This window comes from Natrix helvetica, assembly GCF_964273705.1.
Source record: "Natrix helvetica genome assembly, chromosome: Z".
In the NCBI taxonomy this organism is placed as follows: Eukaryota; Metazoa; Chordata; class Lepidosauria; order Squamata; family Natricidae; genus Natrix; species Natrix helvetica.
This window is the reverse complement of record NC_138554.1, coordinates 119880016-119897745: the sequence shown is the minus strand read 5'-3', so window position 1 is coordinate 119897745 and position 17730 is coordinate 119880016. Positions and strand designations below refer to the sequence as shown.

The 17730-nt window shown below is 37.9% G+C and overlaps 1 protein-coding gene across 3 annotated transcripts in view; it reads left to right on the top strand.

Annotated features, from left to right (window-relative positions):
- Positions 1-17730, top strand: part of LOC309401940 (homeobox protein Mohawk-like) — a 188594-nt gene that overhangs the window by 166737 nt on the left and 4127 nt on the right. For all 3 annotated transcript variants that reach the window (XM_081971321.1, XM_081971319.1, XM_081971320.1), the window contains one exon: positions 14513-14546. In XM_081971321.1, the coding sequence (XP_081827447.1) occupies positions 14513-14546 (34 nt within the window). The remainder of the gene's footprint in view (positions 1-14512; positions 14547-17730) is intronic.

The following is a 17730-nucleotide window of genomic DNA, read 5'->3' as shown; positions in this document are numbered from 1 at the left end:
CCCCTACTAAATTAATGGTTTAATTGCCTCTTAATACCCTTTAAAATATCATGAAATGGCCTAAAATTGCCATTTAGGAAGATGATGGACCCCCTTCTCACTTTTTTTATCAGAAGGAATTATATGTGAGAATGTGAAGAAGTGAGCAGCTTCTGGAAAGTCAAATGCTTCATGTCTTAACATAATACAAGAATAACAGAGTTGGCAGGGACCTTGGAGGTCTTCTAATCCAGCCCCCTGATCAGGCAGCAAGCCCTATACCATTTCAGACAAATGATTGTCCAATCCTTAAAACCTCCAGTGTTGGAGCACCAACAACTTCTGAAGGCAACTATTCCATTGATTAATTGTTTTAATTGTTAGAAAAATTATCTTTAGTTCTAAGTTGCTTCTCTTTGATTAGTTTCCACCTATTGGTTCTTGTCCTGCCTTCAGGTGCTTTGGAGAATAGATTGACCCCTTCTTCTCTATGGCAGCCCTTTAGATATTGAAACACTGCTACCATATCATTCTTCATCTTTTCATTTTCTTTTCATTAAGCTAGCCATACTCCATTCCTTCAACTGTTCTTTATATATTTTATCCTCCATTTCCCTAATCATCTTTGTTGCTCTCTTCTGCACTGTTTTTAGAGTCTCCACATCTTTTTTGCATCATGGTGACCAAAACTGGATGCAGTATTCCAAATGTGGTTTTACTAAGGCTTTGTAAAGCAGTACTAGCACTTCATGTGATCTTGATTCTATCCCTCTGTTAATGCAGCCTGGGGTTGCATTGGCTTTTTTGGCAGCTGCAGCACATTGCTGGCTCATTTTCCCCTTCACCCTTTCCCCACAAAGAGGAGATTTTATGGCTGATACCAACGTTGTTCAAGAGAGATTGAAGAGCCAACCAACATCTGCAAAAGTTGTATTCACATCAGGAAAATCAACATTAAAAGCTACAGTTCAAATTCATTTTCCTGGTTCTGACAAGGAATTGGGCACAAGGATTTTTCTATTGTTCTTTTTTGCTATTTGTATCACACCAGTTCTGGTTGACACATACCTTGTTTGCTGTCATTTCAGAGGGTTACACAACCAACATGGTAGGCTTTTTCAGTGAGAAACATCTCAAAACTATGTCTGGTGCAAATAAATATGTCTCCTCAGTCATTCTGTCAGCTGAGGTGTTCAATTAGTCAATGTCAGTGTAGCAATTCATTAAAGATATTTACAGCTAATGTTCTACAAAGAAGGCTGTCTAGACGGTAAAATTTGGCAGGAATAAAAACAAAGTAAAGAAGATGACTTGTAGCAATCAGGCCCTAAAGTGACATTTTGGCCCCGTGGAAGAAAATGCGTAATGGATACTATTTCCTCTTCTCTGCCCGCTTCTGACCTTGACTTCATTCCAGAAGAGACCCATCTGTAATTATCATTATGTCCTAGTACTGTTTTTAATATAGCACTTTGTACTTTGCAAATCATATTTCATTCTTTTCCCTCTCTCCTGGATTTTGCATCTAGGGTGCAGTTTAATGTAAAGTTAAACATGCATCAGCTAATTCATTTTGCTAGGCTTGTGCTTCGGACCTAGTACAACAGCCATCATGGGGAGATCTCAAGGCAAAAAGGTTTAAACCCTAGAATCTGGACCATAACTTGACACAAATACGGAGGGCCAAAGTAGTACCTAAGATTGTCCTCTTGGACTTAACAAGACTTAACAAGCTAATTCAATTTATTAGCTAACTGAGATGAATAGAATCAAGGCTCTGGTCTTTGTCATACATAGTAAGCTTTAAAAACGTGTTTTTTTGTGGATTGAGCCAACAGGGAAAGGTAGAAAAACAATTATTTCTCTCTCTCTCTCTCTCTCTCTCTCTCTCTCTCTCTCTCTCTCTCTCTCTCTCTCTCTCTCTCTCTCTGTGTGTGTGTGTGTGTGTGTGTGTGTGTGTAGAAATTAGGAATAACATTTTCTGAATGTATGCAAGTTTTAAAAATAGTGATTCTGCCATGGTGACCTATGAAATCTATAACTGCATATTTTAAAAAATAAGGTAGCAGGGAGACTCATTTATGCTATCTTAAACGGCTGTTGTGCCTATGTTGGTGGGATGAGGGTAGGAGGTTGTATACAGAAATTGATACCAGATAAATTTGTAGATTCTCTTGGAGTGTCATTGGCTTTTTTTAAAGATAAAAGTAAGTGAGAGCGGGAAACCTAAGTAGAAATGTAAAGATTGAAGGAGAAAATGTTACCTGCAAGAATATTGTATGTACTTCAGTTTTTCCTTTCTTTTGAATGAGATTTTTCTTTTCCGAGAGCAGATTTAGTCGATGCTCAGAAATGGCACTCTTGTTTCATGAAGATACGCCTTATGGGTAGCCTACGGAGCACAGCCTACATCAAATGGCATTATATAATTAAGGGAACTAATAGAAATGCTTTTTTTATATTATTACATTTATATCCCACATTTTTTTCATAATAGCAATTCAGGCAGCAAATAAACATTATATCAGCCTTTTGACTAATCAGGGGAACTAAATCTAGAATTATTATTTTTTTAATTTCACATTTCAAATGTAAATTCAAATGTTATATAAGCTTACATTTCTTCAGTACAATATTTTTCTAGGACTTGAATAAGTTTCTGATACTAGAACATTAGAGATTTTAGCCATATATAAAAAGTCCCCAGGTTTTCACCCTGAAAAATTAGGAATGTATATATATTTCGTAGACCTGCTGTTTAAGCTTTAGTTTTATTTAAAAAATAGCAAAGCTGTTCTTTGATGCGATCAGGTATTTGTTTTAATTAAATGTATAATCAGATACAAACTCTTCAATTTTAAGAACTGTCAATTCCAAGAGTGCTGGTACAATGTAATATTAACTACCAAAAATGTACTTTATTAATCAATGTTAAACAGGGTAAAAGTTAAGATACAAAATGTTCCACCACTACAAAAGGCTTTTCCTGCAGGATCCATTTTTTGCAGACAAAGGAAAGATTTGTGGCTCAGTTATGGGATTTCTTCTTTGCATGCAGTGCTGTTTCAGATTTAGTTCTTGGTGCTCTAGGTAAGATTGAGAAAGACTTCTGAAATCTAGAACACTGCTACCTAGTGGTGTGGATGATCATTGCCAGATGAACGAGGGTGTCGTTCAGTGTAAAGCATCTTCCTATGTTCATATATACAGGACATGAGATCATATTTCTGACAAATCATGTGGAATTGTTAATTTTTTACACACACACACACACACACACACACACACATGCTGGTTTTGTTGTATTCGGGTCTTTTCCCGTGTAAGATTGAGATTGTCTTTGCAACGTTTCGGCAGGATCTCACCTGCTATCTTCAAGCTTGGGCTTTTATATATATATACAGATTATATATATAATCTGTAATGAGCTGAAGGACAGAAAAGGGGAGTAGTGAGCTCCCTCCCATATTTGGGCATACCAGGGGTTGTAACACAAATACATATATACATACATACATACATACATACATACATACATACATATATAATCCAGTACCTTATTAGAAAAATGGGCATGGATGTTGTGAATATGCTATATACACAAATTAAACCACGTCCTTCCTTGCAGCTTTCTTCTCCCTCACCTGAAAAAAAATCCTGTAGATAGCTTTGGGCTTGACTTCCTCACTGAACTTAATTGGTAAGACTTGGCCTTGAGGTTGAGGCTGGTAAGACTTGGCCCAGAGATGCTTCCAATAGATATAAGAAACTTTAGACATATAGTTTAAGACATTCAGATATCTAAGATGGGACTACAAGCCATGTTATATACTTGCATGGAAGTTGGCTGAGACACCATTCATGATGGCAGAATGAGGGTATCTTTTCTTCCAAATAAAGAAAAACAATTGCTTGCCCAAGTTTTAATTCATATCCAGATTTTAATTCATAGAAAGTACACACACACACACACACACACACACACAGAGCCATAGGGACAAATTCTGTTTTTAGTAAAAATGTTATAAAGTTTCAGCAAAAAATAAAATATAAGAAAACAGAAAAATAAAAAATGGAAAAAGGAAAGCCAGCGAAAAAAGATTAGGAGTGCAAATAAAGAGGGGGGGGGGGGGAGGAGAGAAAAATAAAAGGAGCAGCTTCCATCTTTCTTTCATATAGATACAAATATAAAATATAGTAATGTTTTGACAATACTAACAATAGTTCTCAGTATTTCTAGAGTCATAAACATTTCTAATTATCAACTCCCAAAATTAAAATATCATTTCCTTTAGTTTCAAGCAAAAAACAAAAATTAAAAAGTGCTTTCCGGGTAGAAACAAAACTACATAACGATTTTTCTCTAATCAGAATAGTTAATTTTTGCCATTTCTGCCAATTCCATTAGCTTTACCATCCATTCTTTCATTGTGGGAATCCGTAAGCCCTCAAATGCCCCTTTTTTTGGATAAATTGGCAGATTTCTAAATGCACATGTTCTAAAAACGAGGCAGCCTAAAATTGGAATGTAACAAAACAAATAAAGAATTTTTTTATCGTTAACATGTTGTTAATTTTAGACTTGTTATCATGTTGGTTAAGTTCCATTGAGACTTTATTTTTCTAATCTGCAGACACTTTTTCCTTTGAACATTCATGTGAGTTCCGTCCAACGTAATGTAATTACATGAACTGCCGGTTAACTTAGATTGCCCTGTGAAAGTATAGTGCATGCTTCGTGCCTGCCTGCAAACTGTGGTTTGGGAGAACTGTAGGTAACCTAGTAAATCACATTGAATCAGTCATGTCCTCTTATTTTCTTCTTCCCTTCCTTCCTTCCATTAGATTATTTGGAAAATCTGGGTCAATACAGTCATTTCCAACAGTAACAAAAAACCAATTCACACAAGATGAGTTGAATGTGCTCACGCCAGATTTGATAATAAAAATTTGAAGTGCTAGTAAACTGCAAAAAAATTCAGATGCATGTTTTACTTACTCTTCCTTCTTTGCCATTTTTAGCTCCAGAGATAGCCAGTGTGAGGGTGCTAGAGTTGTCAGTCAAGACAGATCTTAGAAACGGATCTATCATATGTTTTAATGTCCTTATAGGTGTGAAAATAATCAAAATAGCCTGGTTTAGATATATTTTCGATTTAAAAGGGTTCCCATGAAAAGTCTGGTCACCTGGAACTGTCCATAGGACATACAGAGAAAAAAATGAATTTAAAGTAGGGAAGAAGATACTTAGTTTGAACTTTTAGGAGGGAAAGCATGTTGCAACATTTTATTGAATGACCCATTTCCTCTGTTCTTCTGTTCTCTGAACGTGCGAAGGTTTTGCAGTTCTTTTTCAGTAGTGGAAATGAGTCATGCCTTCTTAGGATGAGCAGCCATTCCATATGTTAGCTAAATGTCTTCAGAGATTTTCAGTCCTCCAGGTCATGGTTGTCCCAAAGGTGCTTTTTCAAAAGGCAACTGGATTTCATTTTTAGCTTGAAGACGTTTTGCTTCTCATCCAAGAAGCTCCTTTAGTTCTTCAGAACTGAAGAAGCTTCTTTTATGAGAAGTGAAATGTCTCGAAGCAAAAAACAAAGTCCAGTTGCCTTTTGAAAAAATTACTTTTGAAACATATGCTAGATATGAAGACAGTGCCTCTGCTGGGGTGAGAGGGCAGCAAAGACAAGATGACAGATGGAATATCACAGTGCAAATCCCACATTTTTAGGGCCATGCATCACTATGCTATGTTTGCCATCTTAATGATGTTGATCTCACATCACCCAGACGTCATTATATGAAGACATTATATAGGAAACAGAGCCAGAGTTACAGGTGATTGCTTGAATATGTGGCAACCTGTGCGTTTCAGAGCACATTGCAAAAAAAAATGGCCCTGTAAAGAAACTAATATTGCTGTGAGGTCTCAGAAGATTTAAGGGTTAAACAAAAATGGAAGCCCACCAACTCCCTCAGGAATGCTGTGCAGTGAAAACAGTAAGGCCAACCCTTCCTGCATTCTTACAAGTTTTTTTTAAATATGCGGTGGGATTGAATACTAGCCAGATTTTGCTTATGGCTAGCATTCAAGCCTTTTGTGGATTCCGAATTCTCTGTGTAGTGAAAATGTTACAATTTGACTTTCAGCATTTTCAAAAGCTACAAAAACGCTCAGTGAATGTTGAAACAGTTCTTAAGCATAACAGACATGTAAGTAAGTTGCAGTGACAGTAGATAGAAAGCGTATAATAAAACAAACCAAGAAAAAGAAATTGCCTCCATCTGATCTGCAAGATTAGCATCATACTAGTTTTTCTGAAAGGCATCTAAAAGACCACCATAGAAAAGGCCCCTACAGAGGAAAAAGGCATAGTGTCTCTCTAAAGAGAAAACAGGTATAAATGGATGTTTTCATGTTTGTTTGTTTTAAATAGCATGGCATCTAGCTGAAGCAGAGTTGGGCTTCTGCCAGTTTGCCCTGGATCGGGCGAACCGCTAATGGAAGCAGTGGCAGGCTCCGCCCACCCTCCCGGATGCTTCTGTGCATGTGTAGAGGTGCCGTGCAAGTGACCATGAGCAAACCGGGAGTAAACTAAATTGAAACCCACCACTGAGCTGAAGAATGTCTTATCTATCACCTTGGTCATGCCTGGAAAACTGAGAAGATTGTTTTAAAAAAATACAGGAGAGGGATATTCTGCTGACCTGGAATTGAGACAACTCAGGAAATGATATTCTGTTCTGTGAAAGAAGATTGTCCTTGACAGGAAAAGGAGGCACATCTGGCATCTAATGTACACCCAAAGATGTATAATTTTTTGGATGAGTGACTTATTTAACACTTGCATGATTTGACCCAGCTGTGGCATAATTCAGTGCAGCATTATTCCATTGTTTAATTTTTTTTTGCAAAATTCCTGATTCTTTGTACCCAATTAATGTTTTTGGAGTGGTATGCAATGCCTAAACTCTCGAAATAAGCTTTGCACTTGATTCCCAGGAGGCTTTGTGAGTGATAAGTCTTGGCTTTCCTGTTTACTAAAGGAAATATAGTGGAAAGTCATCAGAAAATGAGCTCCCTTTCGCTCTCTCCCCCCCCTCTCTTTTCTTAGCTTTCCTTTTTACACATAACAGACTCTTTGTATGTAGAGTCGCTTCCTCATCCTTCTGTGCAGCTGAGCTGTTCGTTTCCCTCCCTTTTGAAGCATCTTTCACACAATGAGTAGGAAGTAAGGAAATGAAGCATAGCACTGTAATTCATGAAAATTGTCCAAAAAGATGTTCATCTGGGAGTAAGATACAAGGCTACTAATTAAGCAAAATGCTGTCCAAATCCAGAATACTCAGAATACTCCAGAATTGGCAATTTCTGAATTTGTCTTTTCTAGAAGTAGTGACTGACTCAAAGGATTTACGGGAGCTGAAAAGACTCAAATAAGAAGCATTTTAAGAGGAATGTTGAAGTCCTAACCATAAATAGCAAAGTGGTTCCTGAACATGATGTTCACCTCTATTTTAGTTCTTCGTGTTAGTGGATTTATTTACATTCATTTGGAGGCTGCCTCAGGGTTTTAAAGTTACTAAAACTTAAAAATACAATCCCAGAAAGCTACATCACTTTGGAATTCTAATTAAAGCTTTTTTTCTCTAAGAGCCTTGTAAAATAATACTTCTCTTTATTCAAAATTAATCTGGATTTACTAACAGAAATCTAGAAACAGCATGGGAATTTCTAAATTGGATCTAGGTAAAGGTAAAAAGGTTCCCCTCACACCTCTGTGCTAGTTGTTCTCAACTCTAGGGGGCTGTGCTCATCTCTGTTTCAAAGCTGAAGAGATGCCCCCATGGTCATGTGGCCAGCATGACTAAACACCGAAGGCACACGGAACGCTGTTACCTTCCCACCAAAGGTGGTTCCTATTCGTCTACTTGCATTTTTATGTGCTTTTGACAATTAAGAGGAGCTCTCTCCGTTATGCGGCGCTAAGGATTCGAACCACCGAACTGCTGACCTTTCTGATCAACAAGCTCAGCATCTTAGCCACTGAGCCACTGCATCCCATAAATTGGATCTAACATAATGCCTAATCAATTAATCAGGTAAAGAGACAATTTGGTATCTTGATTAAGAAACCACACTATAAACCAGGAGAGTTCCACTTTAGGCACAAAACCAGATAGGCAATCTTGGACTACTCATGTTCTCTCAGCCCTAAGAAGGAGGAAATTATAAGACACTTCTGAAATCTCACCAAGAAAATTTCAGAGACTAGTCCAGGCAGCCACCAGTCACTGCTGACTTGAAGCACACAAATATACAAACAAAATCCAAGTAAATTTCCCCTATAGTGCTTTGAATTGTTTCCCCCACTTTTTAAAACTTCTTCTCAAAATAGTTCTAAAATAATTCTACAGCAGGAGTTTTGCTAGTTTTTCTTTAAATGCCTGAAAATTTTGTGAAAGGGGCAAAATTCTATATACAGTAGAATCTGGCTGCAATCTGACTGTTTATCATGCACTGTGGTTGTATTGAGCATGAGACGGTGACGAAAAGAATTATAAGGAGAAATTGTGGCATTATTCCAGACTATTAGGTACGCTAGCTTGTGTTCCTGAATAAAAGGTAGGTTATCAAATAATTTTTATTTTATTTTAATTTGAGATTGTCCTTGACTGGAACTAGAATAATAAGGAAAATACTGTTGTAACACTGGTTACAGCTAAAAATGACTTCAAACTGTTGCATTCATGAGTTAAGACAACATGAACAAAACACTATGAGGATACAATTAAAAAAAATTATGGAACATCTTTGTAACATGGTTAGATGCAACTGAGAGCATAGTTCAGTACATAGCTATCTTTTTTGAGGTGTGAAGACCAGAAAATCACAATCTTCTGTCACCAATAAAATAGTAAAGATCTCAAAAATGTTAAGAAGATGCTACATCCAGAGAGATTTTAACATAAAACGTAAGAGTGTCTTTCATCCTCAAGATCTCTAGGAAGAAATCATTTTCTTCATCAAACATGAGTGGCATCTACTTTCAAAAATAACTTTCAAAGAGGCTGTCTTTCAGAATATGCTGAAACCAATCTAATATGAAGTCCTCTAACTTTTAAGAAATTGAATGCATCCAACTCTCTTCATGATAGGTTTCAGGGTATTAGTAATGAGTATTACATTCTGAGGAGACTACGCAATCATTTCTACATCCTTTACTGGCTCTAGAAAATATTTTTGGCATTATAACCTTTAATTTGATTTCACATTTTTCCACTTTCCATTTTTTACAACTCTGTCACTTATTGGCATTCACTTAATACAGATAAAACTGTTCTTTGGTCTTTAAATAAAAGAATGCAATTTTCAGTTGCAGGCAGACTAAAAGCTTTCTGGTATGTTTGTCATACAGAAGATGCTAATCATAGTTGCTACATTGTTGTTGGGGGTTCTAAATGGGGGTCCTAGGCATTTTTAGGGAAAAAAATGGAGAGTGGCTGGAAACAAGCAACTAACTCAAGGACCAGCAACCTCTGACTCTTTCATCCTTCTGCTGTGGCTTCCTGTTGCCGGTTGGCTCCGCAATTAACAGGACTTTCAGTTAGGACAGGTAAAGGAAAAAGGATGCTGAGGTAGGAGGAGAATTGAACGGGGGGCTTCCGGTTAAAATCTTTGTGGCTCTTTGAGTGTTTAAGGTTGCCGACCCCTGAACTAACTCAATAAAAGTATAAAGATAACCTGGACAAGGGGAAATTTCACCAGTTGTCCATCCAGCAACTGGCTGTTTTATAATTGCAGGGCTCAGTTATGAATATAACTCAAGAATTGCCAGTATATATAATTCATAGCACTCTTGTAGGCAATAAACATTATTTAATAGATTAAGTGGTTAATTGATAAGCAATGCATATCTTATGAGTATGCATCTAAAACAATCCCTTCCACTGTATTGGAAAACAATGAGATGGAAGAGTATGTTATTCAAAAAATTCAAACACAAGATATTCTCAGGCCTATAGCAAAGATCTCATTTTGAATGGTACTTTTCAAAATTTTCTGACAGATTCTACCAAATGGAACAATATATTTAGAAAGCAGAGAAGCAAGAAAATAACCTCCCCATGTAGCTTGCTGAATAACCACTTCTGCATTGTTTATATTGAACACACAATTCAACTATGCAAAAAGGAGGCAATATATGACGCCATCCAGCAACCCCAGCCAGTCTAGCTAATGATGAGAGATGCTAGAAATTACATTTCAATAACATTCAGAGGTCCACAGGTTGATCACTAAGGCTAGGCTGATCAACAGCAAAGTCCCTATGGTTCGTCCCAAGCATCATGCTTCACCTGGCAGAATTAACATAACACCAGCTAGAATCAACTATCCCCTTAGATTCAATAAGAAGAACTTTGGCTCATGCATTGCTAATCATTTGAACTGAAGTGGGACAACCGGTTCTATATGAAACCATCATTTGAAAACCGTGATGGGCTGCCACCAGTTCGGACCGATTCAGGTGAACTGGTAGTTCCGGTGAGCAGTTGGCCCCGCCCACCCACCCCTGCCCCATCCTGTCCTATATTTCCGTGTTTTTCAGTTCAGCTGATTCGCGCAGCACAGGGGGTTGCCACGCCTCAGCTGTTTTACTCACTGGTGCTGCAGTAGAAGGTAAGTTTTAGAGCTTAAAATGGATGGTTTTTGAATGCTGCGTGCGACCGGTTGTCAAACCGTTTGCAGCCTACCCCTGCTTGAAAAAGATGTTCAGATTTAGCTTTGATGAAGCAAAATACCCTTTTGAAATTCTCCACAGTTTCAATAGCTATCCCATACTGAACTTACTTACCTATAAGTAAGTGGTTCTCAACTTTCCCAATGCCACGACCCTTTAATACAGTTCCTCATGTTGTGGTGAACCCCAACCATCAAATTGGTGTCTCGGTTCCTAAGACCATCGAAAATATGTGTTTTCTGATGGTCTTAGGCGACCCCTGTGAAAGGGTCAGTAAACCCCCAAAGGGGTCCCAACCCACAGGTTGAGAACCACTACTATATATGGAGTACATTTAACAATTAATATCATTTCTTTAATTCCTCTCCTTCTCAGCTAGTATAGCATATTACAAAGGTCTTGCTTTCTGGAACATTCATATCTGATAATAGGTCTGCTGTAAATCTTTGATTTAACAGGCCATCTTGGATTAAAATTATCCGCTAAATTATACGTATCAATAAATGTAATTGATATTTATGTCATTAAGATGCTATTTTTAGGTCATCACTTTACATAATTATGCAAGTAGCATAACTTGATGGAAACTGTAAAAATGTCAATTACATAATTATGCAAATGACACCAATTATAACAATTTTCTGGACTGCTGCAGAAACGATGAGTCTCATGTACTGTTTGGAGTGAAATTGAAAGGGGAAAAAATTGTCCCAGGCATCCAAACTGCACCAAATGAAACTAGAAAATCATTTAGGTTGTTTTGCATTAATTTCTCAGGCCATACTGTACTATTGCAAGCCCTGGTAGCTTTATTTTGTTTGATTTGTGTCACTTTTAGATGCTTTTAATCTGGGTTGACTGTGTGTTTGCATGTTTTATCTTGTTTTATGGGAGGGGGGGTTGGTTTTGTACACTGTCCAGAGTCCATTGCAGCTTATGGGAGGTTATAATACATTTAAATAAATAAATAATTTTAACTAGAAAATGAGCAGAAGAGGTGGAATTGAAACAAGGAATTCTCAACTGTTAGAGAAATGTGCCTCTGGTGGTCCCTGATATGTGACATGCGATTCAATACTCATGCTGTGTTTGTTTTTGTTTTTCATGGATCTCCTTTTAAGTTCAGCAGACCTTCCAGTTTTGAAATATTTGTCCTAAGTAGAATAAGAAAGTTTCTTAGTACTGTACAGATTAGTTGGAACTGAGCAAAATGACAGCTTTTGCCCACAAACAAATTGTGCAATAGCTCACCTATCACAAGCATCCATCGGATGACATACACATTGGTGCTGATTGAAAAAAAAATACTGGTACCACCCAGGATAAAGGAATACATTGGCCCTGAACACTTTTCAAATTATGACGTATGTGGTAAAGCTCTTATGTACCTAACAAACAGCCATGTAAATATAAGTAAAAAGAAGCAAGGGGTGGAAACTAATCAAGGATAGAAGCAACCTAGAACTAAGGAGACATTTCCTGACAGTTAGAACAATTAATCAGTGAAACAGCTTGCCTCCAGAAGTTGTGAAAGCCCCAACACTGGAAGTTTTTAAGAATATGTTGCATAGCCATTTATCTGAAGTGGTGTAGGGTTTCCTGCCTAAGCAGGGGCTTGGACTAGAAGACCTCCAAGGTCCCTTCCAACTCTGTTATTCTATTTCTAAGTTATTCCACAATTCTCAATATGACCACTTGCTCTTTTCATGGACATGACTTTGCAGTATCCACAGAAGCAAATAAGGTTTACCTGTTACTCCTCATAGAGTAGTGCCTAGCTTACTACACTGGGCTTCTGGAGAAAATGCAAAGTAATAATATAGCAAATAAGCAAAATAGAGAAAGATATAATAATAATAATAATAATAATAATAATAATAATAATAATAATAATAATAATAATAATAATACAATATTGTACCTTTCCATGTTTCTCTACTGCTTCTTTCCATCCCAGCCCATTTATATTACAGTTCCACATATCTTTATTTTGCCAAAGTAGCAAGAATGATACACTAATGAAGTCTGAGTGGTTCCTGGTTTCTTCATCCTACCCAGCTGCATGGGGCTTTACAAGACATTCTTTAAATTAACTTTCTGAAGTGGTACCAAAGGTTCTGTGGTACAACTTCTAAACATCTACACTCCACCCCCATGACCTCTCCAAATCCAATTCTGTTGCTTTGCATGTACACTTAGAGCTTCTGTACCAGAGACAAATTCCTTGGGTGTTTAATCACACTAGGCCAAATAAAGTATGCTATCCAATCCAATATAAATCAATATTTCCACCCAAAATTTGCTCTAGGGAAACGAACTAGTAGCAAAGTAATTTTGAGATAGGTTTTGTATTAGCAGAACTGTGTTTCTGTAGCTCAAAAGATGACAAGGATATTAAAAAAAAAAAAAAACCTCAGGGATATCTGTGTTATTTTCTTCAATTTTGACATTATTTATTTTATTTATTTATTTATTATTTATTTGACTTATCAGTCGCCCCCTCTCTGCAAAGGGACTCGGGGCGACGTACAATCAAAACAAATATACAGATGTGGCATGGAGGAGGTGACATCAATGCTTAACAAATAAGATTCCAATAAAAAGCCACTAGGTTAAAATAAATAACAATAAATTAAAACAGTTTAAATAATTTAAAACCCCAAAATTTACATTTACCGTAATTAAAATTGCCAGGGAGGTTAGAAAGTTCTAGTTTAAGCCAGGCCGGCTAGTTGGAACAGGTGGGTCTTGAGTTTCGTGCGGAAGGAGCGGAGATCGGTCGTTATCCTGATGTCTGGGGGGAGGTCATTCCAGAGGGCTGGGCCCATCACAGAGAAGGCCCTACTCCTGGGCGCCGCCCTCTGACACTGTCTGGTGGATGGCACCCGGAGGAGTCCCTCTCTGTGAGAGCGAATTGGTCGCAGGGATGTATGGGGCAGAATGCGATCCCGAGGTTTAGGTTGTAAAGGTTTATCGTGTGTAAAGTTGCTATTAACACTGAAGCATCACTGTGCATTAGTCTCACAATATTATGATTATACACAGTTATCAGATATATTAGAATGGAATGGAATGGAATGGAATAGAACAGAACAGAATAGAACAGAATTAACTTTATTGTCACTTTGAATACAGTAATTTGCATACATTAAAATGAAATTTCATTGCATACAGTTCTCAAAGGGTCACTACCGCCAATATACACTACATAAACATGACACAATAAGTAGATAAATAAATAAATACAAAATTATGTATATACTCATATATATTATATGACACAGAAAAGCAACCTAGTCTAGTTCGAATGTATACATGCCCATGATGAGAAAAACTAATATTGCGAGTTTACTAGGCGGATGGCATAGGGAACAAAACTGTTACAGAATCTGGTAGTCCTGCTAGAAATACTTAAAAACCTCCTTCCAGAGGGGAGCAACAGAAGCAGACTATAAAGCGGGTGTTTGGGGTCTCTAACCATGCTTCAAGCTCTAAGCACATAGCGCTTATAAGCAGTATCCTGAATAACAGAAACAATATTCCTACAATCTTCTCAGCTGTCCTTACCATTCTCTGTATGGACTTTCTATCTGAGGCACTGCTGCAAATGAAATCATTGGATTGGATTCAGACCCACGTGAATTACTGTAAATTTGGAGTCAGTCCATAACATTAAACCAGGAACTCTAATAAGTCTACTAAAATCGTTTTAAACATCTGTTGCTTAAAAAAAATACTGATGCTAAAATGTTATAAAAATAGAAATAAAAAAAATATTCTCTGTTTTTTTTCAGAAACTTTGGAGAATGGACCTAACAAGCGTGAAAGGTGAGTAAAATTTTCCTTTGCTTATTGAATAGTTCAAAAGCAAATATAAGTAGAGATTGTTGGAAGCAGAAGTCATGGACATCATCCTATTTCCATCAGAAGGATAACAAGCTCGGAAGACATGGAAAACTTTGATGGCAGCAATTCCCTCACTTCGTAAGCTAAAATTAGGAAGAGGAAAAAAGGCAAACTTGTCAAAGTGGTGGATAAGCAAGAGAGAAAGTGATTGACCATACATGGACTCCAGCAGAAAAAAATATTGGCATCCCTACCCTGTGAAGAGCCTTTAGGGCAGTGATTCTCAATCTTGGGAACTTTAAGATGTCTGGATTTTAATTCCTAGAATTCCCCAGCCAGCATGAGGTCCAGACATCTTAAAGATGCCAAGGTTGAAAACATTGCATGCCTCTGCTGTCCACATGGTGTTCTCCTCTGTTTAGCAATTCACTCATTACAATACAATACAATAGTAGAGTTGGAAGGGACCTTGGAGGTCTTCTAGCCCAACCCCCTGCCTAGGCAGGAAACCCTATACCGTTTCAGACAAATAGCTATTCAACATCTTCTTAAAGACTTCCAGTGTTGGGACATTCACAACTTCTGGAGGCAAGCTGTTCCAATGATTAATTGTTCTCACTGTCAAGAAATTTCTCCTCAGTTCTAAGTTGCTTCTCTCCTTGATTAATTTCCACCCATTACTTCTTGTTCTACCCTCAGGTGCTTTGGAGAATAGTTTGACTCCCTCTTCTTTGTGGCAACCCATGAGATATTGGAACACAGCTATCATGTCTCCCCTAGTCCTTCTTTTAGTTAAATTAGACATACCCAGTTCCTGCAACCGTTCCTCATATGTTTTAGCCTCCAATCCCCTAATCATCTCTGTTGCTCTTCTCTGCACTCTTTCTAGAGTCTCCACATCTTTTCTACATTGTGGTGACCAAAACTGAATGCAGTATTCCAAGTGTGGCCTTACCAAGGCATTATAAAGTGGTATTAACACTTCACGTGATCTTGATTTTATCCCTCTGTTTATGTAGCCTAGAACTGTGTTGGGTTTCTTTGGCAGCTGCTGGCTCATATTTAAATGGTTGTCCACTAGGATTTCAAGATCCCTCTCACAATTACTACTATTAAGCAAGGTACCACCTATACTGTACCTCTGCATTTTGGTTTTCTTGCCTAAATATAGAACCTTACTTTTTTCACCATTGAATTTCATTTTGTTAGATAGTGCCCAATGTTCAAGTTTGTCAAGATCCTTCTATATCTTAAGCCTATATTCTGGAGTGTTGGCTATTCCTGCCATCTTGGTGTCATCTGCAAATTTGATGAGTTTCCCATTTATTCCCTCATTCACATCATTGATGAAGATGTTGAAGAGTACTGGGCCTAAAACAGAGCCTTAGGGTACTCCACTGCATACTTCCCTCCGTGTAGATGCAGTTCCATTGAGGACTGCACGTTGAGTGCAGTTAGTCAGCCAGTTATGAATCCATCTGATGGTGATGCTGTCTAACCCACATTTTTCTGCTTTATCTAGTAGTAGGTTATGGTCTACGTTCTCAAATGCCTTGCTAAAGTCCAAATAAATTATATCAAAGGCATTCCTCTGGTCCACTAATTTTGTCATTGTCAAAGAATGCAATAAGATTAGTCTGGCAGGATCTGTTTTTGACAAACCCATGTTGGCTTTTGGCTATTACTTTGTTTACTTCTAGGTGTTTGCTAATTCGTTGCTTGATTATCTTTTCCAGAATCTGGTATTGAGGTCAGGCTGATAGGTCTGTAGTTTCCTGGATCTATTTTTTTTCCTTTTTTGAAGATGGGAACCACATCAGCTCTTTTCCAGTCCTCTGGTAGTTCCCCGGTGTTCCAGGATCTCTGAAACATATAGTTCAGTGGTTCTGAGATCTCATTCTTCTGCTTGGACTGGAAGCTTATGGGTCAACTGGGGAGGTTCCTTCTTGCTACCCTTCATTTTGGAATATGAGGATGGTTCCTTAGCACCTTAGCACCTTTATCTAAATGGCACTCTTTTAAATGAAGTGCTGAGCTGCACCTACTGATCACTATTATTTTCTGATAAAGTCTTGAAGAGCTGTGTTGAGGAATCAAGACAGAAGATGGCACTTGGCAGTATTTCAAATAAATAAGCAAAATATTTTTAAAGTTAGGTGGAACTTAACAGATGTTGAACTAAGCTATTCAATAATTCTACTCTCCAGTCCTTCCCTTGTTTATTCAATTCAGTAAAAATGTCTCCATCAGTTTGAATGAAGAGGCTGCTTTAAAGAGCCACTCATATGGAAAGGACAATGGGAGAAGGCTGTTGACCCAGATGCAGCTATTGAAAGGCCATTGGATCTCATGGGATGACAGAGGATGGCGCCAGTTTTGTGATGGGGAAGTCAGGCTAAGAGACTGAGTTGTTCTGGTGGTGAAGGCACTAAGCTAGAAACAAGGACATTGCAAATTTTGGTCCTGCCTTACACAGGAAAGCCAACTGGGCGATTTTGGGCCAGTCCCTCTCTCTCAGCCCAACCCATCTCATACAGTCATTGGGGGAAAATAGGAAAAGAAAGGAAACACATTTCTGTCTTGAGTTATTAATAAAAATAATAAAAATGGGAGAGAGCGGGGCACCTTTGAGAGGCACATCATAAGCATTCTTATTTTTAAATCCCATCAGCCCTGAGAAACAGCGGTTTTCGGGCTATATGTTGGAAAATCAAAGGTTCTTTGGTTCAGTCAATTTTTGAGGTGCTACGAAGTCTCAGGTGGAGCGCCGCATTCCCCAAGTTGTGGGTCCTCTTTTGTTTGTTTGGTGTGTTGTATTAGCCCAAACAATTATAGCTAATCCAATAAACTGAGTAAAATTGTGCCTTGTGAGAACCAGGTTAGTGTGCATAAATGGGAGAGGGAATTATGCCTGTATGCCTGTATTGACTTGACAGGAACAAGTCAATGGAAAGGTTAAGGATGAGTGAAGATGTCATAATGTGAGAGGGGAAATTTCAATAGATTAGGAGAAAGTCTTAATGTTCCCTTCTAATCCTATTGCCCCACTCAGGTTCAGTCCTATCAAGAGGACAGATACTGTCTCTGTTCTTAAAATAGGCCCGAGATGCACCAGGAGTGACAGACAAGATTTCCCCCCCTCGTACTGTACACTCTACAGGAGATT